General features: G+C 44.3%; 1 protein-coding gene across 1 annotated transcript in view; it reads left to right on the top strand.

Annotated features, from left to right (window-relative positions):
• Window positions 1–25,911, top strand: part of LOC143924363 (aldehyde oxidase 1-like) — a 258,253-nt gene extending 232,342 nt beyond the window's left edge. Inside the window, exons 30-35 of the mRNA XM_077448643.1 lie at window positions 6,590–6,642; window positions 10,450–10,564; window positions 19,527–19,592; window positions 19,955–20,143; window positions 21,341–21,508; window positions 24,685–25,911. Coding sequence (XP_077304769.1) covers window positions 6,590–6,642; window positions 10,450–10,564; window positions 19,527–19,592; window positions 19,955–20,143; window positions 21,341–21,508; window positions 24,685–24,741 — 648 coding nt within the window. The 3' untranslated portion in view covers window positions 24,742–25,911. The remainder of the gene's footprint in view (window positions 1–6,589; window positions 6,643–10,449; window positions 10,565–19,526; window positions 19,593–19,954; window positions 20,144–21,340; window positions 21,509–24,684) is intronic.
• Window positions 25,912–26,416: the final 505 nt, after the last annotated feature.

Here is a 26,416-nt window from a genome sequence, read left to right as displayed (position 1 = left end):
ACATCGTACCTGTTTATCTGCAGTCTTTTCTTCTGTACGCCAGTTCATGGTGCATCATTTATAAAGCTTGCCTGAGCGGTCCGAAAAAAGGGGGCGGAGAACTGAAATTACACTTTGCCGAGCTCAGTGAGGAGACCTCTGATCTTAGCTAAGGAACACACACAACCTTCACACAGCACACAAGGACAGAGCTGAGGCTGTCAATCAGCTGGAGCGCCTGTCGCCTTTTTTCGTTGTCAGAAACGTTGTCAGAAGTGACTCATGCTGATAGCACAGGAATGAGGCAACAGACAGAAAATGACACTTAATGCTCTGAATTGAGACAAGTACAGACTATAGAGGGATATGCTTTGTTCATATTTCATGTCTGAGGTTTCCAACAACTTTAATTTGAAAACCATTTATTTTTAGCGGTTTACAGGAGCACATCAAATTATTAATTTAACACAGCTGGGGCAATCAAGTTTACAATTTTCCAGCAGGTCTTAAAGAGGAAGTAAACCCCTTCAAACCACTTTGACCTACAGGTAAGCCTAGATTAAGGCTTACCTGTAGGTCCAAGCAATATCTCCTAAACCTATATGGTTTAGGAGATATTTGCCCGAAAATGGGCACCGCTGTCTACGGCGCATGCGCCGTAGACAGCGGCGCGCAGGCGCACTAAATGCGGCAAGTCCAAGAATGGATTTGCCTAATTTGTCGACTCCCGTGCGCATGCGCGGGAGTGACGTCATCGCGGCTTCGCCGAATGGCAGCGGCGGAGCTGCGAGACGCGACTCCCGTGCGCATGCGCGGGAGTGACGTCATCGCGGCTTCGCCGCTGTCATTGGTCAGAGCTGCGAGACGCCACCAGCAAGATGGATGCGGCAGACTACAGGGATCAGCGGCGACTTCGCTGGCTCCTGTGTCAGGTAAGTGACACATAATGAGCTACTATGCGATGCATAGTAGTCCATTATGCTTTACCTTTGCAGGGAAAAAAAGAGGAAGTAAACCCATCAGGGTTTACTTCCTCTTTAAGAGTAAGGCCCCATACACAGATTAGATTTTCTGCAGATTTTTGTTTTCAGATTTGCCAAAAACCATGTAGTGCAAGGGCCTGCATTCTCTACAGCTATTACCTTTTGTACCACCACCCCCTCCCTTTAGAATGTAAGCTCTACGAGCAGGGCCCTCCTGTACCTTTTGCATTGTACAGTAATTGTGTTGTCCCCCCTCATACATTGTAATGCGCTGCATTAACTGCTGGCGCTATATAAATCATGTATAATAATAATAATAATAATAGCATACAAATTGAAACTTTAATGTTGCGTAAACATAACTGGTCTTTTCGACGGACTAGGTCCGACGGTCTTCCCGACTGACTTTCGGCGGAGTTCCGATGGACTTTCCAACTGAACGGACTTGGCTGCACTCAATCACACCAAAGTCCGATGGATTAGAACATGATGACATACGACTGAACTAGAATAAGGAAGTTCATTGGTTTTTGTCCATCAGACTAGAATGCACACTAACGGATTTCTCAATAGGAACTGGGTTCGGGGGAGTTCCGGCCAAAAAATTTGAAACGTTCTATTTCTAAAGTCCGTCAGATTTTTGGACAGCAAAGGTCCGATGGAGCCCACACATAATCAAATTATCTGACGGATTCGCTCCGTCGGACCTTTGCTGTCGAAACGTCCAGTCGTGTGTACGCGGCATTAAGGTTTGACCTCATATTATATGGTTTCGGTAAATCTGAGGACAAAAATCTGAAGTTAATCTAATAGTGTGTATGAGGCTTAAGCCTTATTTCCATGCATATGTTTTGAAACAACAGTGCAATAAATCACATGTGATAAGTATAGATATACAATACACCCACAATAAAAAAAAACATAAAAGTAATCATAACTATAATATGTGAATTATTCACAGAAAAAAACAGTTGGAAATTAGTTCTGTGTCTATAAATAGAAATATACATGGATGACAATGATTAAACTGATGTGTAACCACATCACATATACAACGTCCGGTGAACTTATAAATGATACAAGTGTTGCTTGTTCATACCTTCACCATACAACAAGAAAACACCTGCCGTGTCGTGCCTTCACCATATAGGAAGATTGCAACCTCACCACAATTTTATGCTGCCTATGGATAGAATGCTTGTTAATCACCATCTTTCTCTCACCCAAAGATGGGTCCTTCTCTTCTATCAAGGGTTAAAACCACACTCACTTTTAATTGCCATACCACCGTGTTGCATTAGCGTGAATTGAACGGCAGTTAATAAATCAGGTGGAGCAACACATTGCCCCCTCCCCACCTGTCAAACACATTTGGATTGCTTTTTAAATGAGCAGCAGTACCTGCTGCACTTGTAAATGAGCCCTAATTTGCATTCAACAGCAGCACCCTTCGAGCTCATTCACACATAACGTTGGGGGTGGGGGGCGGGGGGGTGCGGTTTATCGGTTTATTTGCAGTTTTACTGCCCCAATCCCTCCCATCTTTACCCATATTGCTTTTGATGGGTGTAAACTTTCAAACTGATGTGCTGCGGTTTGCCTGCACTGTGGGTGCAGAGCAGTGCATCTGTGACTTTCCTGGGTTAGCGGTGCTTTGCCATAGGCTTCTACTATATCCTGCAGTTGTGGTGAACTTTCTGAAAGGGCACCAAAACTCCTGCATTCAGAAGAAGTCTTTGGCTAAGCTCACTGCACCCGCCGTGTGAGTAAACTGCAGCGCATCAGTGTGAAAGCAGCCCTATACTATTATGACCCGTGTATTGCTTCATACTGACCTGAAGATCTCTTTCCTGCTGCTGGCACCACTCTGGACACTGCTAGCCAAGATAAGAGGTGGAGTTATCACTACAGCACTACAGAGAAGGCATCGACTTATGCAGATCTTGCTCCATACTACAGCTCCAACTTTACAAGCAGTCACTCTGCATTGCACTAATGGAAAGGTGTAGTGAGCGCTAATATCCACACAATGTTTAAAATCCAACCTGAATGCTCACAAAGAAACTAAATTCACCAGATAGCAGCTATAACAATGGAATGTAGAAAACAACAATGGCTTAAAAAAAGTCAATGTAAAATGTAAAAATATAGCAGCTTTAGGAGGCAGCCCCGTGGAAGCATAAGAAGCAATCTTCTGAGAACACTGTGGATAGAACAAAAGCGCCACTCTAAGTGCAATAAATCTAGTTATTTTAATGAAAGGCTAAAAATATGGTACTCACAAAAGGTACAAGCATGATAAGCATGTAGGCATATAATGCTGGGTGTCCGTGAAATGGATGGATTTCATGCACTGGATGGCAGCAGTATCCGGAAAGCAGGCTGGAACGAAGTATGCTGACATTTCCTGCAGGTGGAACGCAAGCCGACAACCATGAGAACGAGGTCACTTCCGGGAACAAGAGCCAATAGGCGACGCGTTTGCGGAGCTACGCTCCTTCTTCAGGCCTAATGTAGGCTGTGATAGGGACAGGCTTTATGTGGCAGGAGGTCAGTTCCAATAGGTCAACAAGACACACGGCTCGTTGGATGACTCCGCAGTCACTCATAGCATAAAAACATTGACGGAATTGAATACAAAGAATGTGAATTTACGAATTCGAAAGTTGTGACTAGGCTTTTGGTTTGGCATCCTGCTGTAGGTTTATCTCTGACGTCCATGTACCGACCTTGACATGTCTTTCTGGGCATTCCTGTCTGCTAGTGACATCGACCTTGGTGTACCTTTCTGACCATCCCTGTCTGCTAGTTGCCCCAACCTTGGCTTGTCCCCCTGACTATCCTGTATTTAACCCTGAACTGCTGCTTCCACTCTGTCCACCAGAGCCAGTCTGTGAGCAAGAGCTGAGAGACCCCGGGGGCTGTGAACTGGAGTCAGCTGCAGCCAAATCCATCCTCAGAGGCTCTGGTGAAAACCTGCTGGCTCTTAGATTCCGCCCCCTGAATCTTATACTCTAGCGTCCTGTTGGTCCGTGTCAGTGTTCAGGTGGAGCTGCTTTCCTGAACCACCCAGCGCTCCATCCAGAACAGTCAGCCAAAGGGTCCATGACTGTAGCGGTGCGCTCCTAACCCCAGCAGTGTGTATATGTCAACTGGCCTCAGGTGATCTTACACTTACATATAAAGCCCTTGATGTCCTTCGGGTATATTGAAGACCGCACTCACACTCAAGTTTATAAACAACGTCCTGAGTGGTGCAAGTAATTAAATCTTTCATTTTATACTGTCTGTTAGAAATTGAAGAACTAAACTCCTATCGCTTTTTTGTATTCGCCTTTAACTTTTTACATGCGGCACACCTCCCACGTGCATAAAATCCAGATAAGAGAGAAAAGTCGATCATCTGGATTTTTTGGGGGGTCAATAACTCCAGGGGCTAAGTTATCCCAAAGAGAGGGTGCTTTTCTATAAATGAACTGTGGGCGTACAAGAAGCAGTGGGCCAAGTACCCGATCTTTTTGAGTATTGCCCAATGCTTGGTCACAATACTCTCAAAGTTTTTATGCTGAATACTATAATCCAGAATCATATGGTACTTACCATTATTAACGTTTCTCCAAATTGGTGTCTCAGCCACAATTGTACTCCTATCTAAGGCTCTAACTCTTTCAATCTCATTATCAATAGAGATTCTTTCATACCCTTTCTGTTGGAATCATTTTGCTAACACCTGAGACTGGGACAAAAAATTCTCCTAAAATATTTTTGTCGGAGTCTAATGACTTGTCCCCTAAGGATGTTGCAAAGCCACATTTTATGATGACAGCTATTTAAGGGTATATAAGCCTTCCAGTCTGTAGGTTTAAAATCATTATGAGTGCAGAACCAACCCCTCTCTTTAATAATTTCTAGATCTAAGAAAATCATTTGCTGCAAATCTATATTCCATGTGAGTTTAATATTTTGTTCATTACCATTCAATCTATTGGTGAATTCCTACACGCTGGCCATATCTCCCTCACAAATCATGATCAGATCATCTATATACCTCTTGTAACAGACCAGCTGCGGAGGATGATCCCTAAATACAACATCTTCTTCCTAGTGGGCCATAAATAAGTTGGCCACACTGAAGGCGAAACGGGTGCCCATTGCAACACCTCTGGTCTTCAACAAACAGAACTTAAGACTTTTTAGCAAAAACTTCCTGTATTTTCTAGTCAAATCAGAATCTACTAAAGCTCATTTAACTGATGCTAATGCATCCTCATGGCCAATGATAGTACAGGCAGTCACCGGGTTACAAGAAAATTAGGGTTTGTAGGTTTATTCTTAAGTTGAATCAATTTGTAAGTTGGAACAGGTACATTTTTTAAATGTAGCTCAAACCCAAAAAAAAAAATGTTTTAAGCTTTTTAGATAGCATAGAGAAGGGTTAACACCCCTATAATGTTTGTTGTGCTGTCTGTGCCGCTGTTCAGAAGATTTCACCTCACTTTCTGTCCCAATGACAATTGGATTTTGAAAATTTTGGGTTGTTGTGGAAACAAACCTTGGTGATAAAACTTCAGTGGAGGTACCTTTTTCCCATGATAACTCTTACAATTTCCCTTCCTAGGGGTAGATTTTCTCTCAATTCCTGTTGTCTCCCTCCTTTTGTAAGTAGGAGTCCTTTGTAAGTCGGATGTTTGTAACTAGGGGACCGCCTGTATACAAAGATCCAACATCAACCATCACTAAGATATTGGAAGGGGTACTTGCCAACATTTTGTAAAATTTTAATGATATATGTTTAGTATGCTTGAGGTAAGCATCTGTTTTAGTAACCAAGGGTTGGAGAAAGAAGTCATATGTTGTCCTAGCCTGGCAGTGACAGAGTACATCTACTTTAAAGAAACCAGCAAGTGCCTTCAAGTCCTACAGTGATCTGTCCTAAGGCACTTTTATCAGCAACACTGCCTATGTTTTCCCTATCACAGCTAGCACAGAAGCCTCCTTATTAGTCCTTTGTAAATGAGCTGACCTAAATTCTAAGGTCAGGAGGTCCATTATAGTTAGTTACCATGGTGGAAAAATCTTACATTAATTCAAGGCATGCACAAACTGCAACTGAGCAGGGTTTATCTCCAAGCCATAGTAGACCAGAACTTCATCCCTTGTCATACACTAATAAATCATACAACAATAAAGTGATCATTGTTCCTCTAACATATGTAATTTTCAAGGCTTTCTATTCACACATAGCACTCTTTTCCTACTTCCACAACCATAACAGTTGAACTGACCCACTTGGAGGACTGTCTACAAGTCGGGCCAACTTAAACCTACCCAATACCAACAAAGTCTACCTTACACATAGACTACAAACCTTGCGAATAAATAGAGCCCAAAAACCCCTTCCCACTTTACTAAAAATGTGTTTTAATTATTCCCTGACCAGAAAGGAGAAGAGACCTCACAACTATGCACATAGCAGTATAAACCCAGTGGTGAATCCTGGTTCGACTGGAGTTGGGCTTAATTACACATAGCAGTTACGCTTTACATCGTGCAAGAACTTTGCAAGTTCTATTGGTCCCAGACCTTTCCAAACCTGGAAAAATTGGCATTCATTTTTGTTTTTTCAGGTTCAGCAAGCATTCGCTGAGAGAATAAGTCTATCAGCTACTGGATTTTACAGGTAGGTAACACATTAAAAGACGTTAATCTTTACCGCCTTCAGACACAGCAAGCTTAAATTCAGCTGAAGGCCAAACTGAAGAGGATAACTTGGTAAAAAGCTTGGTTTGCTTTTTATTGTTAGTTCACAGGCTTTCTAAAGCCCCATACACACTACAAGATTATCTGCTGAGTTTTTCCTTCAGATTTACCAAAACCATGTAGTAGAAGGGCCTGCCTGATTGCATACACATTGAAACTCCTAAGGTTTGTCCTCATATTATATGGTTTTGGTAAATCTGAAGGAAAAACTCAGCAGATAATCTGATAGTGTGTATGGGGCTTAAGCCTAGGTTCACATGGGTGTGGGATTGCATGTAAATTGCACATGTTCCCTCAGCCGCACTAAAAGCATGCTGCTTTAAGAAAAAGCACAGGGGTGCAAGTACAAACACTACTATTTGTAACAGCCCATTACAATGCATAATGGTGTGCTATCATAGCGCAAAGGTCTGAACCCAGCCTTAAGAGTTTTCTCTAAACAGGTCAAAAAATATATAAATACTTGAACTTGATAGCAATTAAGGATGGTCACAAAATATAAACTATGTATTTCTGTAAACTTTGAATTTTGGAAAGCCAGATAATTTAGTAGTGTTATAAAGAAAAGCAAACTAAGCAGTGACATTAAGCCCTGGTTCACACTGACTGCAGGAATGAAATTGTGCGAGTTCGGCTAAACTCGCTATATTTCATTCCCACATGTGAGTCCCAATTTCGGGGCTGATTTCAGAGACATCTGTGCAGGTTTTTGCACAGATGTCAATGAAAATCATACCCCGAAATTGCCAAAAGTAGTACAGAAACTACTTTTGGGAATCGGTGCGGCACCGTAAATGCAGGGTCGCACCAATTTGGACGCTGCCATTGCCGGCATTTGCCACCAATTTGGCATGCGATTTGACATGTTAAATCACAAGCCAAATCACATGAATGTGAACCAGGGCAAAAGCTTGAGCAAAAGCAGTAATGAAAAGATAGTATACAAAAGCTTTAAAGTTGGCATATGTAAAGGCAAAGTTTCCATTTGTTTTGGATATAGTGGGACAGGGTTAGGCCCACTGTCAAATGTGTGGCTTTTTTTTTTTGCAGTCTGTGTTCCAACTGAAGAGAAAACCCAAAATATTTGAGTAGTCACCAGTACGGAAAATTGTACAACGTGGATGAATTTTATGGTGGCAATTATCTAAGATGGGACTTTTCTTCACTTTGCATCTTCAGGGCAAGAAGTGAAGGAAAAGTTCCCCCGCAAAACAGACCACAAAAATAACCTGTTTGAGGTGTTAACCCTCTCCTACTTTATTGAATACACAAAAAGTTTTGCCTATACAAATAAACTAGAATTGAACTGAATGTAACAAAGATTTAAAATATGATGCAAAAATACAAGCAGGTGAGAAAAGGATTCATGTTTAGTGATGGAAAGTCTTATGCCCTGTACACACGGCCGGACTTTCTTTTTTTTTTTTATTATTATTATTATTCTTTATTTAGTTTTTCAATACATCCCCAATACAAACATTATAAAACATAATAAGACAAAGGGGGCATAGTTCAAATAGCATTATATAATAATACCCATAACTTATTTTCCCCTTTTTCCCCTCCACCCCCCCACCTCTGCCTCTCCCGGGTCTCACACCCCACTCTCTATTTTGTGGGTGGGAGGCCGGGGAGCCCCCCCCCCACCCTCTTACAGCCCTATTACCTCGCTATACTTCTTCATTAACTTGAATAGTTTCCATTGTTCCCAGTTCTTCTGAGGCTCCCTACTTCCGCTCTCCTCATCTACCACCATTCCTTATATTTTGTATATTTCGTCTACTCTTTCTATCCACTGCCGTAATTTGGGTGCTTCTGTTTCTTTCCATTTCTTTGGGATCAGGCTCTTTGCTGCATTTATTAAACGACTTATGAGGCAGTTTCTATACTCTTTTATCGGTCTGACTTTCTGACGGAAAATGTGTGATCGGATCTTGTTGTTGGAAAATGCGATCGTGTGTGGGCTCCATCGGACTTCTTCCATCTGAATTTCTGACACACAAAGTTTGAAAGCAGGATCTAAAATTTTTCTACAACAAAATCCAATCGTTTAATTTCCGATCGTGTGTAGATAATTCCGACGGACAAAGTGCCACGCATGCTCAGAATAAATTACGAGACAAAGGCTATTGGCTACTGGCCTGTTTATAGTCCCGTCATACGTGTTCACACCGCGTCACCGCGTTCTGAACGATCGGCTTTTCCGACAACTTTGTGCGACCGTGTGTATGCAAGACAAGTTTGGGCCAAAATCCATCTGAAAAAATCAGACGGATTTTGTCGTCAGAATGTCCGACCGTGTGTACAGGGCATAAGAGGGAATCTATAGATCAGTATAGGAGCATAGACTTAAAATGAAGAAACTACATACCTGTATATGAAGAACCACATAGAAATAAAAAGGACACAAAAAGCGAATAAAGTGGGGAGAAGTGGTAGGAAAATGTATAAAGACAAACCAGAAGGCTTGAGTTATAGTTATAGTTGGCAAAGGAAAAGAGATGTAAATAATGCAGAAAAAGACTTGCAATAGTGTTGATTTGTTAAGACAGATACAGTAAGACTGTTCACATTGCAAGGAAATTGTTCTCAGAGCTTAATGAATGAGGCGAAGCTCTGCTGATATCCGTTATCCAATCATGTGTTAGCAAAAATGCATTTTTTTTTCCTTGCACATGATTTGGTATTCTTTGCAAAATAACATTTGGGCCAGATTCACTAAGCTCGGGGGAAATTTGCTTGCAGTTGCAACTCCCCTTGCAAAGTGAACAACCTATTTGCCTTTACTGTATCAAGCCCCATGTCTGCAAATCCCAGATTCAGGAGCAAAGACTGAGAAGAACAGGTTTTCATCCTGAATAAGGCCAAGGTCTGCGTATGGACACCATAGAGTAAGCACTATTAAACCAAATCCTGGTATTTCTGTTATTAATTATCTCCATTCAGTGTTCAGATCTGTTATGTGTCAAGCAAATGATCTATGTTATGCTATAGAGTCAGAAATGTAAACAGGAGGCTTCAAAACCTGACATTTCATTGATTATTGCATAGTTGCACCACCATGAAACCACAACATGAAAACAATTTCAATAACCGTTTCATTATGTACTGTAATTTCATGACCAGTTTTCATTTAAAGCGTTAGTAAACCCGCTGAAATTTTTTTTTTCGGACCTGTAAGTGAAAAGGCATAATGAGCTAGTATGCACCGCATACTAGCTCATTATGAAATACTTACCTTAGAACGAGGCCCGGACATCTCACCCGATACACGCCGAGGAAGCTAACGTGTTCCCTCGGCGTGTCTTCCGGATATAGCGGCTCCGGTGCTGTGAGTGGCTGGAGCAGCGATATCGTCACTCCCACGCATGTGCGCGGGAGATTTCGGTCCGGCAGGGTACGGCGTCTGCCGGGCTTACAGCCGAGAATCCCCTGTACGCATGCGCTGCTGCAGTCAGCAGCTCATTTCAAGGGGAATATCTCCTAAACCATACAGGTTTAGGAGATATTTTTTTACCTACAGGTAAGCCTTATTATAGGCTTACCTGTAGGTAAAAGTAAAAAAAAAAGCACTATACAACCGCTTTAAGTGGTTGTTGGGACCTTGACAATTCCTATATTGGGTAGGCTCTACTATATCCCTGAAGCTTTAGTTGAGTTTGATTTTTCAATATCTCTCTTGTCTATTATATACATAGCAATAGCTGAATTTTTTCCCCCTTTTTAGAGGATATGACACTGAGATGGACTGGGAAAAAGGAGAGGGTCACATTGCTCCTTATTATATCTACGGAGCAGCTTGTACTGAGATTGAACTGGACTGTCTAACTGGAGCTCACAAGGTAATGGGGAAATTGTGTGATTTTATTTGGGTGAGTCACACAATGTACATGATTGTAATTGATTCAACAAGACTCACATGACACATAGTTGTATAACTGCCTTATGTTTTTAAGTAGTTAATTGAATTCAATTTCTCAATTACTTCTGTAGCTAAAATTAGTTCTTGTGAAAAACTAACAGTATAGGATGTTTAAATTGGCAAAATGATGGTCAAGAATATCTGTCAGCAAGCTGACTTGTTGAAAAATAGGCCATATATTTAAAAACTATATACTTAGGCTAAAATTTTAAAACAAAAATAAAAACACTTCAAACATAGGAGTAATATCTGCTGTAGGGAAATTCTGTCCCATACAAACCCAGTAATTTCTACTCACACTGGTGACCACAACTAACTTAAACATGGCACTGTGTCTATCAATTGAAACAGGTTTGTAAAGAATTTAATAGCTTTCTTTTTGAATATATAAAGCCAAGTTCTGCCAAACGCTCCAGTGCCACCTCAGAGGCATCAATAAGCAGAAGAGTATGGTTATGCTGGGACCCCAAACCCCCTTAGTGCTCAGACGGTAAATGCCAGCAAATTTTGTGGTGATCCCACAGTATTTATTTCCACAGCTTGTTTGAAAAATAATTATTGTTCAGATTTGTATGCATTTTTTCAAGTCTTACCAATAAAAAATAAAAAAAGTGATCTCTTTATTATTCTGAATAGTCCTTCAGCCATAAGAGAACCAGCATGTATCCCTGAAGTCTTATAAGGGTAAATGATTTTAATTGAAAAATAATCCTTGATGAGTACTGTAAAGCAATTACAAGTGTGTCATTAATGGAAAGGGAACATGACCTATGCATTCGGTAATTACCCCTTCCGTAAATATTCCCTTTTACTACCCATACCTGTACCATTCCCATTTTTACCTTCCCCATTCCCAATAAATAGACCACACCGGAGTTTGGAGTATAAATTGGCCGTAGCAGCCTTTTATTTAACCAAAACTTTAACCAAAATAAAATAAATAACTTTAATGTTATAATAGAAAATACTTATATATATTGCAACAGCAATTAGAACTCCCAGTCGTTTGGTCTTTGACGGTACCTCGGTTCCATTTAACGTTACCATTTTCCAAAACCACTGCGGGACCCAAATTTTTACCATACAAGGCCTCCGGCCGTTTAACAGCCCGGAGACAACCCCACCTTCCCGCAGTGTCACCAAACCCGTATCCCAGCCTACCCTTCCGCTGGGATACACCAAAAGGGGTACATACCACCTATGAGCCCCCCACACAGTTCCATCACCTAATTTCCTTTACCCCGTCAAAGACCAAAGACACCGCCACCGCCCGCAAGGATGACCACCTTAGCCTTAAGGGCCCCTCCACATCCGCAGAGCCCGTTCAATCCCCTCCTGCACCCCCAGGGTCCAAAGGTCAGTTCCCACCGCCGTGAGATGCACGCCATCCCCCCTAAGGTACATGCCCACATTCACCTCCAACTCCGTGTGCCGTATCACCAATCCCCCATTCCGGGACACAAACCTCCCCAGGGCCTTATTAACCTTAATCCTAGCTTTATTGAGTCGAACCACAGAGCGAGCCATACGCCACGCGGTCCGCGCAACGATGTCCGACCAGATCACCACCATACTCGGAAAATCCCTCCGAAGCATGAGAAAATCCCTTTTTACGTCCGCAACGATGTCCCTAGTGGACCGGACCCCTAAGTCGTTACCCCCCACATGCAACACCAACACATCCGGGGGCCTATCCAGTCTGGCGTACCGATGAAATTCCGGCACCACCCTGTTCCATTTTAGCCCGGGGATCCCCAACCACCTTATGCTCGCCTCCCCCCGAAAAATCCCCAGCTGCCTTCCTTCCGGCCTGACATCTGCTCTCCTGGCACCCCAAAAAACGTAGGAGTGCCCCAATATCCAGACGAGGCGTTCGCGACCTCCATCTGAAAGGAAAAAACAAAATACTAAAGCAACTATGCAACACCCGACCACGACCCCCCAAAACATCCACCCCCCTTCCACCTGTAAAACATGAACCAAAACCACAAACTCCGCCTACATCAAGTGTGGCCGCACGTACGACCTAAACCTCCGTGATTCCCAGCGCCCAATCCTCTTGACCACAGCCTCGTCCAACCCGCACCTGGCCGCCTCAGTGGCTGCCCCGATGCGGAAGGAGTGGGAGGCGAACTGAGAGCAATCCAAACCCCCCGCCCGCAGACACCTCCGAAACACAGCCACAAATTGAAAGCGGGATAAAAAGGTCCCGTCCTGATGCACCAGCAACGGGCCCACCCCTTGCGGCCTAACCCCCAAGAACTCCGATACCACCCTCACTGGGCATAACCCCGATTCCGGCAGCGCAAACAACCATATGTCCACCCCAGTCCCAGTCTGATCTGTCTTGGACCTACGCAGCCGCAAACGCACCCTATCAGCCCCCAAGGTCACATTCTGACCCAACAGTCCCCCCCCAACAGTCTTTGCCGGACTGACTAACTCCCCCACCCGAAAAGCCCCAAAGAACGCCAACGAAAAAGCCGCTCGTAACAACCGCACCTCATAATTAGAAGTGCACTGTTCCCCCAATCGCTCGCAGATGACCTGCAGGACCCGGAAGGTCACCGGCCTCCTCATATCCCTCCACGGATTGCCCTTCTTGTACCCCTTGACTGCCTGCTTGACCCAAAAACCTTTTGTGTGATCAACCTCCCCACGCAACTTAAACCAAAAAGCCAGCGCCGCAAGCTTACGCTCAATCGAGGACACCGACCCCGCGCGTTCCATGACCTTAAAAACAAAGCACAACACCAACAGCCCCTGATCGCCACCCCCACCCAGCTCAGCGTCCGCTAGCCGTGCAAAATCCATCCAGTCCTTCCACACCTTACTGTATGTCGCCCAGGTCGCACTGCTCACCGACCTCCTGATCCATTCCGAGGCGATTCCAACGCAACCTCCCAGAGCCACCCCGGGCAGGGGATCCCCTCTCTCGCCGCCTCCGGAGCCAACGCCCGAAACCTCTCCCACTGGAATCGAGATAAGGCATCAGACACGTTATTGTCCACCACCGGTATATGAACGGCATACACAAATATGTTCGCCTGCAAACACCGCAGCACCAGGTGGCGCAGCAGCCGGATCACCGGCTGCGAAGACGCCGACATCCGATTGATCACCTGCACCACTCCCATGTTGTCGCAGTGCAACCTGATCTTCAGATCCCGGCACGACCCCCCCCAAAGCTCCATTGCCAGCACCACCGGAAACAATTCCAGCAGCACCAGGTTCTTTGTATATCCCGCCTCCACCCACGACCGGGGCCATGCCTCCGCGCTCCATTGTCCCTGAAAAAAGGCCCCATAGCCCGTGGACCCTGCCGCATCCGTCACTAATTCCACGTCAAAATTACTCACCGGCCCCTTCATCCACACCGACCGTCCATTGAAGCCTTCCAAAAAAGTCTGCCAAATCCGCAAGTCCTCCCTAAGTTCCCTCGTCAACCGAACGAAGTGGGTCGGAACCAGGACACCTGCCGTTGGCCCCCGACAGCCGGCGGCAAAAAATCCGCCCCATCGGAATGATCCGGCAAGCAAAATTTAACTTACCCAGGACCGACTGCAACTTCCGCAGTTGTACTTTCCGCACGCCGACCAACTCCCGCAGCTCCCGCTTCAGTCTCTCGACTTTGTCTTCCGGCAAGCGGCACTCCATCACCTCCGTGTCTATTTCAATGCCCAAAAAACTCAAGACCGTAGCCGGCCCCTCCGTTTTGTCGGCCGCCAACGGCACCCCAAAGCGATCCGCAATGTGCTGCAACGTGGCCAAAAGGATCGCACACACATTGGAGGACGGGGGGCCCACGACGAGAAAGTCATCGAGGTAATGAATCACCGACGCCCAGCCCGACACATCGCGCAGCACCCATTCCAAGAATGAACTAAACAGATCAAACAAGGCACAGGACATGGAACAGCCCATGGGCAAGCACTGGTCCACGTAAAACCGATCCTGCCAATAACACCCCAAGAGCCAAAAGCTCTCCGGGTGCACTGGCAACAGCCGAAACGCCGCCTCAATGTCAGACTTCGCCATAAGGGCCCCTTTCCCGTAACGCTGCACCCAGCCCACCGCCGCGTCAAACGACGTGTAAGACACCGTGCAGGCCTCGGGATCTATGGCGTCGTTCACTGAACCCCCCTTCGGGAAGGACAGATGATGGATAAGCCGGAACTTGTTAGGCTCCTTCTTAGACACCACCCCTAACGGCGACACCACCAAAACCGGCAACGGTTGTTCCACGAACGGGCCACTCATCCTCCCCAAGGAAACCTCCTTAGCCAATTTGTCGCTGACCACCCCCGGATGCCGCAAGGCGGACCTCAAGTTCTTAGCCACCGGAGGAACTACTTCCAACGAACACGGAATCCGAAAACCCACCGCAAACCCCTCCCCCAGCTCCCGCTCAGCCCCCTTGTCCGGGTACCTATTTAGAAAAGGACGCATCCTTTCCACCCTCACCGGGGTTGCTCCCCTTGAACGCAGGTTCCCCGGCACGCTTGCCCTTTTTAAAACAGCGGGAGAGGGAGTGAGTGCCACCGCAACCGGAACACTCATGTTTAAATCGACAGGACCCCCCGAACTTGCAGGCCCCTTCATTAAACTGCCAGCACACGCCCATTTTTTTCCCGGCCGGAAGTCCAGAGGCGGGGGTTCCCCCGGCCCCCCCCCTGAAAAAACTGCGAAGGCGTCCATCAACCGCATCCAAAGGCTGATATCCTTGTGATCCCACCGAATATCAGGCCGCACCGCCCGCCGTTGCCTAAACTGCTCGTCGTAACGCAGCCAAGCCGTACCCCCATACACCCTATGCGCTTCCCCGATAGCGTCCATGTAACAAAACAGGGCCGAGCAATGCTCCGGCGCCGTCTCGCCAATCACGCTGGCCAGAATGGTAAACGCCTGCAGCCAATTAGGGAAAGTCCGCGGTATCAGCCGATACCGCCTCTTCTCCTCATCGTCCTTCTTAGAGCTGTCAGGCTTGACCCTATCCAAATTGAACTTCTCCAAGGGGAGCAACGAAAAGATCTCCACATACTCACCCTTCTTGATCTTGTCCCGTACCTCCGGCTTGAGATGCGCCCCCAATGGCCCTTCGTAACAGACATCAGCCGAACCAAATCGACCCGAGCCGCGGCCTCTTTCGCCGCCATGTCGTCCCCCGTACTTACCGAGGATGCTCCAGCCACCGGCGCCTCCTGTTGCGCACTTACCTCCACACTCCCGGACGCCTGCACCTGAAACCCCGAGGGGGAGCCCAAACCCAGCGGCCGGAATGCCCCAGCCCCTGTCCCCTGTGAGGCCCCGCCCCCACGGGACGCCCCGCCCCCTAGAAGGGAACTCGAACCCGACCCAGCCCCCAGGCCACCTACCCAAGGCGCAACCTGCGGGGGTCCCGCGGAAGCCCCGTCAGCAAACCTCTTCAGCAGATCCTTCAAACCCCCCAACAATGCCTGCAACGATTCCTGGGTCCCGCCGGAGGCAGGCTGACCGCCCGCCTCCCGCGGCACCTCCCCCGTGCGGCCCCACGCCGCGCCCCCAACCACCCCCCCGACAGACACCCCAAAGCATCAGGCAAAGCATTAGAAGTAAAAGGAAGCCCCTTACCTGGCTGCGTGGGTCCCCTCCCGTCAGCCGTCCCTCCGGATGCTCCAGCCGCCTCTACTCGACCAAGGACCTCCTCTTCGGAACCCGACAGCTCCCCTTCGGAACGCACATCTGCCGCGGATGGCATATGCGTAGCAGACCCTCCGGCCGCAGGGCAGCCCGGGGGTGTGTCAGCGGTGCTGGTAGATGCTCTGTCGTCGCCATAGGCCCGACCGACCCTCCTGCCGAGCAAGGCGTCCACGTGCGGGCCCCGTAGGCCTGTCCCCGTCCACCCTCAAGGCTCCACTTCCGCTCCGCTCCGACCTGCCCGCCGCGTCTGGTATGCCATCCCCCCCTTCTACAGGCCCCCCCGCCGCCGCACGTGTAATGGCCGCCACCTGCTCTTGCAGCCAGTCCGTCCCGCACTCTCCCGCCGCCGCCCGGAGCCGCTCCAAAAGCTCAGCTACGTCCCCCATGGCCTGGAAATTCCAGCAGAAGCCTCCTGTGCACAAAAAACCCACCCGTCCCGCCCGCGATACCGCCGCACGGCCTCCGCTTGTCCTGTGCGTCCTCACCGCCGGCCAACTTCCTGATTGTGACCCCACGCTTGCTGCCGTAGCTCCTCCCCCTTCTTATATGGCGCTCCGCCCTCTCTTCTTTCTCTCCTGCCGCTCCACCCCCTCCTCGTTCCTCTCTCTAAACTTAACCCTATAGGGGCTACCTAGCATCTGTCATGCCAGCCCTGCACCTCCGTCCAGCCTGCGTTTCCGGGCTTCCCTAAAGCTGGTAAAGTATATGTTTCTTGCCATGTTTTTTTTTTTTTCTCTGTTTGTGTTTTTTTCCCCCTACAATTATCAAAAAAAAAGGCAAAAATGCATTAGGGCCAGTTCAAAAACTGAACCTCCTTGCACAAATTGAACTTGATAGACAGAGCTCTTTTATCAAAACTATGCAACTACTTTCTAGTACAGCTCCTGCATTTTTGGAAAGGGGTAAAGCAGAATTCTGTCCACATGCTTTTTATCCATGGATAGACAATAACTACCTCTGCTCAGGGCAATCAGATTAATTCCCTGGGTCGACATGATTCTGTGTTATTGCTGAATAAGGTATGCAAGAAAAGATATCAATGGGCTTCATAGAGTTTTACACTATACCAAGTTCAACTAAAATACAAAAATATATTTCAAAATGCATCCTTGGAGCCCTAAACCTGCATTATATCCAGAAAAAGAAACAAAAACCCTTATTTATTAAAGCGTTCCCTGATTTTCTCCAGCACTGAAAACATTCCTTCCTGATCCCTTAATCCCTGGATCTACAATGGTTTTAACTCATGTAGTGATGTGATCATTTTTTTGCCTATGTAGTGCATCTACTGACCTGTGATGCTGTTTCTTTTGCACTGCACTCTGTAATGAGGTCACAAAGTGTGACCTGCCTATTGCATGGCATTATTGGGTAAGCCCTCTAGCAGAGCACAAGGACTTATGCCACGTACATACGATCTGAATTATGGTTGAAAAAAGGTCTGATGGTTTTCTTGACGGAATTCTGCTCAAGCTGTCTTGCCTACACGCGGTCACACCAAATTCTGACCGCCAAGAATGCGGTGACGTACAGCACGTACAATGGGACTAGAAAAAGGAAGTTCAATAGCCAGTAGCCAATAGTTTCCGTCTCGTAGTTCAATCTGAGCATGCGTGGGTTTTTGTGTGTCGGAATTGCATACACACGATCGGAATTTCCGATAGAAAGTTTTTCCTTCGGGAAAATTGAGAACATGCTGTGAAATATTTGCTTGTGGGAATTCAGCCAGCTAAATTCCGATGGAGCATACACACGGTCGCATTTTCCGGTGAAAAGCTCTCATCCGTCTTTTCCTGGGCGAAATTCTGATCGTGTGTACACGGCAAAAGAGATAGAGAAAAATTGACCTCTATTTACAGAGTACAGACCGAAGTATCTAAAATTTACCACAGTAAAAGGAGTGAAGCTATCTTTGAAGTAATGCAGCATTCCTTCACTGAGATACAGTATGAACTGAGGACTGTACAATGCATTAATGTTTTTGTTTTGAGAATATGTAAAGTTAATGGTTCACTGGATGTTACGTGTTCCTACTGTTCAAGATTGTGCTGAATATTGTCTATTGTAACTGACACATTTTCTCAGGGACAGCACTGGTGCTTGCTAGATAAGCCATTCTATTCTCATAGATATTACAGATCAGCTCCCTAATACCACACAGGTGGAGCAGCAACACCCTCGTAGCCTGGAGATTGTGCAGCATGGTCAGCAGGCCAGCTGTTCAGTATGGGACCCGGAGTAGCAGTGTTTACTCCAAGGGATCCAGTTTCCGGGGGCATTGTCCAGGTATGGTATATGCATAGTTACATAGGTCCAAGCTGGACTCATGTAAATATGTATGTAGCACTGACCCCCGAATTTATTGGGCTTACCATTACCTTCTTCAACTCATATTCGTCTAGGGGTTTCCCGAGGTAGGTAAACTTGGAAGCTCGTAGAACACTTGTGTGGTACCAGTATCTTGCAGCCATTCCTGCGATACCACACAAGATTGGATTCGTTTAGGTCCTTCAGCTTGTCCAGGCTCTTATTGAGAAGCCAGCCTTTGAGTGGCCTTCTCCCGAAGAGTCCTCCCCTGGATACCTTCACAGTTGCTGGGCCTCTCCACCAACCGAGACGGCACCGGGCCACCTCCGAATCCTTCCTTCAGTTTCCTTGCCTCGGGCTAGCCAGCCCCGAGACGTAAAGTCATGTGAATCCGCACCCCAGGCCATGGAAACCCTGGGGGCTGGTCAGGAGGACCAGGACCATGCAGTCAGAACATACTTCTGGATTGGAACCCCGAAACACATGACATCCGCACCTTAAGTACCCTCTCCCAGCAAGCACAACAAGAGCGACACTGCCACTGGGCTGGTTCCGAGAGAGAGTAACCTTAATGCACCCAACTAGACTGTGGTTCAGTACCTGCCAAAAGTGACAATGCCACCCATTGCCAGGCAGAACACCCTGCAGTCCAACCAGACTGATGCTGAGGTCAAAATTTAGAACAATTAAACCCAAACCAAACTGTGGTTTAAAGGTGAAATTAAAATTTTAAAAAACATATAGCGCGTGCTCTTCAGGAGCCGTGTGACATGTATAAAATACATATACCTGGAATTCCTCTTTAATATACCATTAAAATAAATATAACAAGGAAATAATGACTGATTGTAGTTAGTAATGTTTTTTTTGTTTTTGTTTTTTATTTCTTCTCGCAGAATCTTCGTACAGATATAGTTGTGGATGTGGGAGAAAGCATAAATCCAGCATTGGACATTGGACAGGTTTGTTAACCTTTAAGCTACAAAAAAAATTTAGTTTTGTCTTAAGTTTTCATAATGTATATATATACATAATATATATTTATAGAAACAGTCCAATATCCCATTCTGAGTTGCAGAAATCATTGCTCTATATAGATGGAGATAAATGTAGAGCACTTGAAATGGAGGATTCAAGCTGGATGGAGTGTGAGGTTGCTGTAGAGATGGAGAGGGCAGTCAATTCCCATAGCGACCACAACAATCTAGTGCCCTTTAATACTAGGTGTACAGTTTACAGTACGCCATTTTATATATTGTGCATAAATGTACTTTTTGTTTTTTTAAGTCAGGTCATGTGTATTAACTACATTTTTTTTCTCTAGATTGAAGGTGCATTTACTCAGGGACTTGGCCTGTACACATTAGAGGAACTATTTTATTCACCACAAGGTGACATGTATACACTTGGACCTGACAAATATAAAATACCAGCAGTGTGTGATGTCCCAGCAGAGTTTAATGTCTCGCTCCTTGCATCCTCTAAAAATCCCTATACCATTTACTCCTCAAAGGTGAGCTTTGTTTTACTTCATAATATATTTCCTAATTGCATATATGTGTGTGTGGATATTGCGACATTGGGGGATGTCTAGCTCAGTGGTAGATGCCTTTTCAGTAAGTTCACAGCAAACATGAACTTTAGTTTAAGGGCATGGTAGACCACTTTTATTAAAAGAAATAAAATAAACAAAAGTTCATACATGCACTTGGATGCCCACACAGGGGTTCTTCTCCCAAAAACAATAACAGATGAAAAATGCCAAGCTACCTGGCTCTCTCTCTTCAGCAGTACTGCCACTTAGGCTTTACGCTTCAGCTCTCTTGGTCATATATCTCTTCCTGTACAACTACTGTACCTCTTTTCAGCTTCCTTGCTGCTCAGGCCTTCCACTTCAGGCTCTCATCTGTCTCCTTAGATGCACACAGCTTCAATGCACACATCGTCTATCTAGAAAGCAGCCCCTCACTCCTCTGATCCTCAGACTTGGGTCTCTGGCTTGCACTAGTGCACACCTGCACACCTGCACACTTGCACACTTGCACTCTCTGGACTCCTGGAGATCTCCTGTCCCACTGGGTGGAGCCCAGAACCCTAATCCTGACTCTGCTATAAGCCCTGCTCAATCAACCAGCCAGACTCCTGGCTGTTCCCAAAACCTGGTCCCAGGATTTGAGATTCCGTCCCACCCATAACGCTATGGAATCTCTGGGCTCCTGGTCCCCAACTGGATTTTACAAACTTTGGAGGAAACTGATAAAACAGATTCCTCCACATTAAATACCCCTGGAGCCCCTCAACCTGCCTATTTGAGAAACCTGGGTGACAATTACTAGGACAGGGAACTGTACTGTCACAATATATATATATATATATATATATATATATATATATATATATATATATATGCCAGGCTCACTCTCTCTCCAACTGTAGCCCACACACACACACACACGTTATTACTTCAGATGTGTTGCCTTTTAAGAGTATAAAGCTTACTGACAGCATTTAGATGATTTTTTTTTGGGACATTTAGTTGACTTTGTAAATAAGTAGTAAATGTTTTACCTTAAAATATATATTTAATTAAAAAAAATGCCTTGCCATTGTTGTCCTTAGACTTAATATAAAGCTATTAATATACCGTCTTTATAGGGAGTTCGGGAGCCAGTTTTATTTTTATAACAAGATGATATGAATTTTCTTACAGGGAGTCGGGGAGACAGCCGTGTTTTTAGGATGTTCTGCCCTTTTTGCCATAAAGGATGCAGTAGATTCAGTTCGTGCAGAACGTAACTTGCCTAAGATTTTTACTCTTAACAGCCCTGCAACACCAGAGAAAGTCAGAATGGCTTGTGAAGACCAGTTGACTAAAATGGTGGGTTCTATATGAACAAAATGTGTGTGTATTTATTTTGTTGTGTTGCGTGCAGTTTTTTTTTTTGGGGGGGGGGGGGGGTGCCTTTTTTATTTTAAAGTGTGTAGAATTTTAAATGTATATGTGTGTGTTTGTTTTTTTAGCTAATTTCTTTACTATTCATAGAAAATAAACATTTAGCACATGTTGCAATGACATGACATTGGTATCCTAGAGCATAGGGGTTTGGGACCACAGGCCACACTCGCCCATTACCTTAATTTCCCAGATACAATCGTATAGTAGAGTAATACACACACACCATTTGGCAAAAAATTGGACACGGCATTTTATTGGTTTACAATAATGTATAAAGACAAAACATATTAATCCAATATTCAAATGAAGTCAAACATACAGCAAACTTTTTCCCAGTTGTCAGAACTCGGGCATCTTAACTTTATTGAACAAATAAATACGCCCCCCCCCCCCCCAGATTCAGGGGTGACCCGACCACACAAAATGCTCACAAGCATGGAGGGAGGGAGCTTTTTCTCCTGTAGTCCCGGCACTGCAAGAGGAAGGAGAGACCCTCTACAGCTCTTTTATCACATCACAGGGACATGGAGAACCTTGCATGCTTCATTTAAATATTCAAAGTGACAGTACCCCACCCCACCAGAGGTTCTCTGCTCATTGGAGAGAGATGTCTACGTAACAGACATTAACCATACGGAAAAAGTATCCTAGGTTTCAGATTAATTTCAGTACATCGGGTCTCCTCTAATGTTAATTTATCAAAATGTGCCACACAAAATAACTATATCCAGCAACTTTGTGCTGTGTATAATCAGCAAGTCAATACTCGAATAAATGTGAAAAATATTTAAAATGTATAAGTTGAGCTGTACTAATTTGTTATTATTGGAATAGCACTTTTTGTGTTGAACAGAGATCATAATTCACTAGTATCTCCTCTAATGTTGCTCTTCTGTCATTGGCGCCTTAAAGCAGGTACCTAACTCTGCAGCTTAAATTGATTGTGATTAAAATAAAAATGTTAAAAACATTTGCCCTCTTAAAAAAAATAAAAATAAAAACAAAGTGCCCTTTAAAAAGAAGATAATTAGTAGTCTTCTCTCCTGCTACCAGCACTACTGATTGCTACTGTATTGTAGAGAAACTGCTACTTGAAAAAACAATATAGCGTACACAATTGTGACACAAATCATATTGTAATTGAATGTTCTTAAAAATAACCTTTCCTTTTAAATCTGCAGCCGCTATAATTTTCTGAATATGCAATGCAATATGGCTACCTGGAGGTATTCTGCACACAGAATGCGTACAGAACCCCCCCCCCCCCCCCCCCAGAAACATCATTTCTTGTTGGGTGATTGGTTTACCAATTTTCCCAGAAGTCTGCATTAAGATACAAGTCATATTTCAGGCATCCCCTGAAACTAAAATGTCATTTTTGGTGAGATACTCCCAATAGGAAATCACATCTAAAGGGATGCAGGCCCAGCAGCTTTCCTCATTAGTGCCCTGCAGGTGCACAACTGATTGATAATTATGAAACCACTTCCATTAGATTAATTTTTTCCACATGGGCAATGAGAAACACAGAGGGATTTCTTCACAATAACAAAAGGTAGGAATCTTTAACAAAGTTTGTTAAAATCCTTGCAATGTAAATAGATCACACAGGGGGGAATATTTTTTTCTCAACAAAAGTGAAGTTACTCTTTAATATTCTTTTAGGGCTGCACAATATTGGTCATTTTTATTTCAGAGACAGTCACTCTACACCTATATTCTATCGCGTATCGCATTTCATCAACTATTTACATTTAAAAGGGTTGTAAAGTCTCGATGATTTTCACTTTAATGCAGTCTATGCATTAAGGTGAAAATCTTTCTGTACTGCAGCAGCCCCCCCAGAGCCCACCAGAGCCCAGTCGTTCCAGCCTCTGTCTCTGTCCTCATTAGATAGATTGATAGCAGCGGGAGCCAAGCAGTAGGAGCCATTGTCTCCCGCTGCTGTCAATCAAATCCAGAGACACAGGAGCAGGGGAGCGGGGCCAAATCCTACTGTCTGTGTCAATATACACGGCAGCAGGACTTGGGAGCACGCACACGAGTGCCCCCATGGAATGCAGCTCTCTCCGTGTGGGCACTCAATTAGGAGGAGGAGCCAGAAGCACTGCCCAGGCATTCCAGAAGAGAAGGATCAGGGCTGCACTGTGCAAAACCCTTGCACAGAGAAGGTAAGTATAACATGTTTGTTGTGTTTTTTTTTTTTTACACAAACCTTTACAAACCATTTTAATGTGTAATATTTAATACTTCACGCAGAATTGTTTTGTGAATTTGAGGTTTTTCAACTCCTGATGATATGCTGCTCATTTTATTGACATCAATTGTATCTCATTACAATATCCACACATTGCCTAAATAAATGTTACCTGCCAGCTTTGGAAGTACCGGTAGTAATATTAATTGCTGTGCCCCAGCTGATGGCCCAGGCAGCCAGGATAACCTGCAGTGATGACTAAAAATTGGCAAATTGTACATTTTTCAGTTTTTTCATTTGAGTTTTCAGAGAATGACCCCATGGTTTCCGAGGTTCATAATTTCTATGATCTATGCAGATCAAACAGCTCTACTTGCAATTTTGGGTGAATGAAAAAAACATGAATCAGTGATTCTGATGATTCAAATGGATAAAAAATATTGCTGCTCACATGGGTTTTAACTACCGGTACCAAACATTACTGCTTTGGAGTCTACTGTTCATATTTTGCACTAATACGAGTTTTTAGAAGGCATCAGCTTTCTATCCTGCCCGGATTCATGCTCCCTTTTGAGAAAGATCTTCCAACTGGCATCTACCTTACCAGAGTGCCATCCAGTCAAATTAGAGATGGCTTTGGCAACTCTATATCAACAAACTGTGTATATCAGGCAAAATTATACAAATTAATGCAACTAGTGATGTGGACAAAGATTGTCCAAAAAATTGTCACTCCCAAAGCTACTTTGGGAAGCATAAGATTGGGTAACTATTAGCGAATACCACATTCTGTCCAGCCACAAAAAGGATGCAATACAATGTCACTTTTCTGGAAAAACACTTATCTAGAACCCAGAAACTGCTACAGGTTGGAGTGTAATTCATTTTTGTTGTATTTCAGATCCCGAGAAACAAGGATGGCACCTTCACCCCCTGGTCTGTGGACATTACAAAATGAATATGAAATGCTGTCATTTTGATCAACAAGCACACTTAACCAACTTGGCTATAATACAGTCATACTATATGTAATACATTTAATCAAAATGTTTGTCTTATATCTGCTTAATGATTTTGCTGAATTATTTGGGAACATGGAGAAAGATAATTAGTGATTGAATACATTTTGTTATACTCTCTCACATGTTGTATATCATTGGTGTTTGTACGTATTCTAAACTGAGTAACATTTCAAAAAAAAAAATCCATTCCACACATATGTCTGTTACCTTTTATATTCTTCAAAGTTTGTGTGCATATATAGAAACAACAAATATAAACGTACCCATAAGGATTCCTACTGACATCAAAGAAGGTTTACCCCACGGGCCTTTTAGGATTGTATTAGCCTTTGTACACACGGTCGGACATTCTGACAACAAAATCCGTCGGATTTTTTTGTCTGACGGATTTTGTCCGAAACTCGTGTTGCATACACACGGTCGGACAAAGTTGTCAGAAAATCCGATCGTTCAGAACGTGATGACGTTATTTCGTTACGACGGGACTACGTTCAGGCTAGTAGCCAATAGCTTTGGTCTAAGAATTTGATCTGAGCATGCGTGGCACTTTGTCCGATTGGAATTCTCTAAAAACGATCGGACAAAGTCCAATCGGACCATGTTGTCGGAAAATTTTATAGCCCAGCTCTAAAACTTTGTTAGTCGGATATTCCAACGGAAACAGTCCGATGGAGCCCACACACGGTCAGATTATCCGACAACACGGTCCGATCGGACATTTTCTGTCAGAATGTCCGACCGTGTGTACAAGGGCTAATGTATCATTAAAGGAAAAAAATAACCTTTCTAAAAAAAAATTATAATTGTACATCTTTTCATTTATTTTTATTTTTTTACTGTGAGTCTGCAAAGCATTGCACCCACGGTCAGCAGAGGTTTGGGGTTTCATTTATTTGGGGTGTTTTATGGTTATGTTATATTGATAGGGCCTTTACTTTAGGCTAGACTGCTTTTTGCAGTTAAGATTCCTATAAAAAGTGAGTTTTGTTTCAGGGAGAATTATTGGGTTTTAATTTGGCAGTATATTGATGCTATATTGATCTTTATTATTTTTTTATTTTTTTTTACTGTATAGCTTCCTTTAATAAAGTCAGCTTTTGTTTCAAGCGTGGCATTTTGGCTTTTTATTCTTTTCCTAATTTTTAAACTAAAAAAACTGAATCTTTTTTAAAGAAAAACAATATTTTTTACAATCAAGTTATGGTCCGACTATACAGGAAAAAACACCCAATTAGTTTTGCACCACATCCCAAATTCGAAATGAAAAAATTACAAGGTTTGGAGAGAGGGATTTTGATGGTGCAACTTAAAAAGATGGAAACAGAGAGTAGTTTTTAAATATATGAAAAATATTTTTTTTAATTACAATCAAGGTTAAAAAATAGAGAAGATGATTATTGCACACTAGCCCGACATGTTTTGCTATTTGCTTCTTCAGGGGATTTGCAATATAACAATACATATACTGTAATATATAAAAAACACAAGTTATACATAAATATAAACACATAGTAAAGTGGTTAAGGGTATTCTGTCAGACCGACTCCCCCAAAGTCAAGCTTACCCCCTGCTGTGTCCACCCACAACTCAGCCACAGCTCAGAGTTTCACA

The sequence above is a fragment of the Lithobates pipiens genome, unplaced genomic scaffold, assembly GCF_037356315.1.
Source record: "Lithobates pipiens isolate NorthernLeopardFrog02 unplaced genomic scaffold, aLitPip1_a1.2 Scaffold_22, whole genome shotgun sequence".
NCBI lineage: Eukaryota > Metazoa > Chordata > Amphibia > Anura > Ranidae > Lithobates > Lithobates pipiens.
The sequence above is the reverse complement of the archived record's forward strand: the minus strand, read 5'-3'. Positions and strand labels throughout refer to the sequence as shown.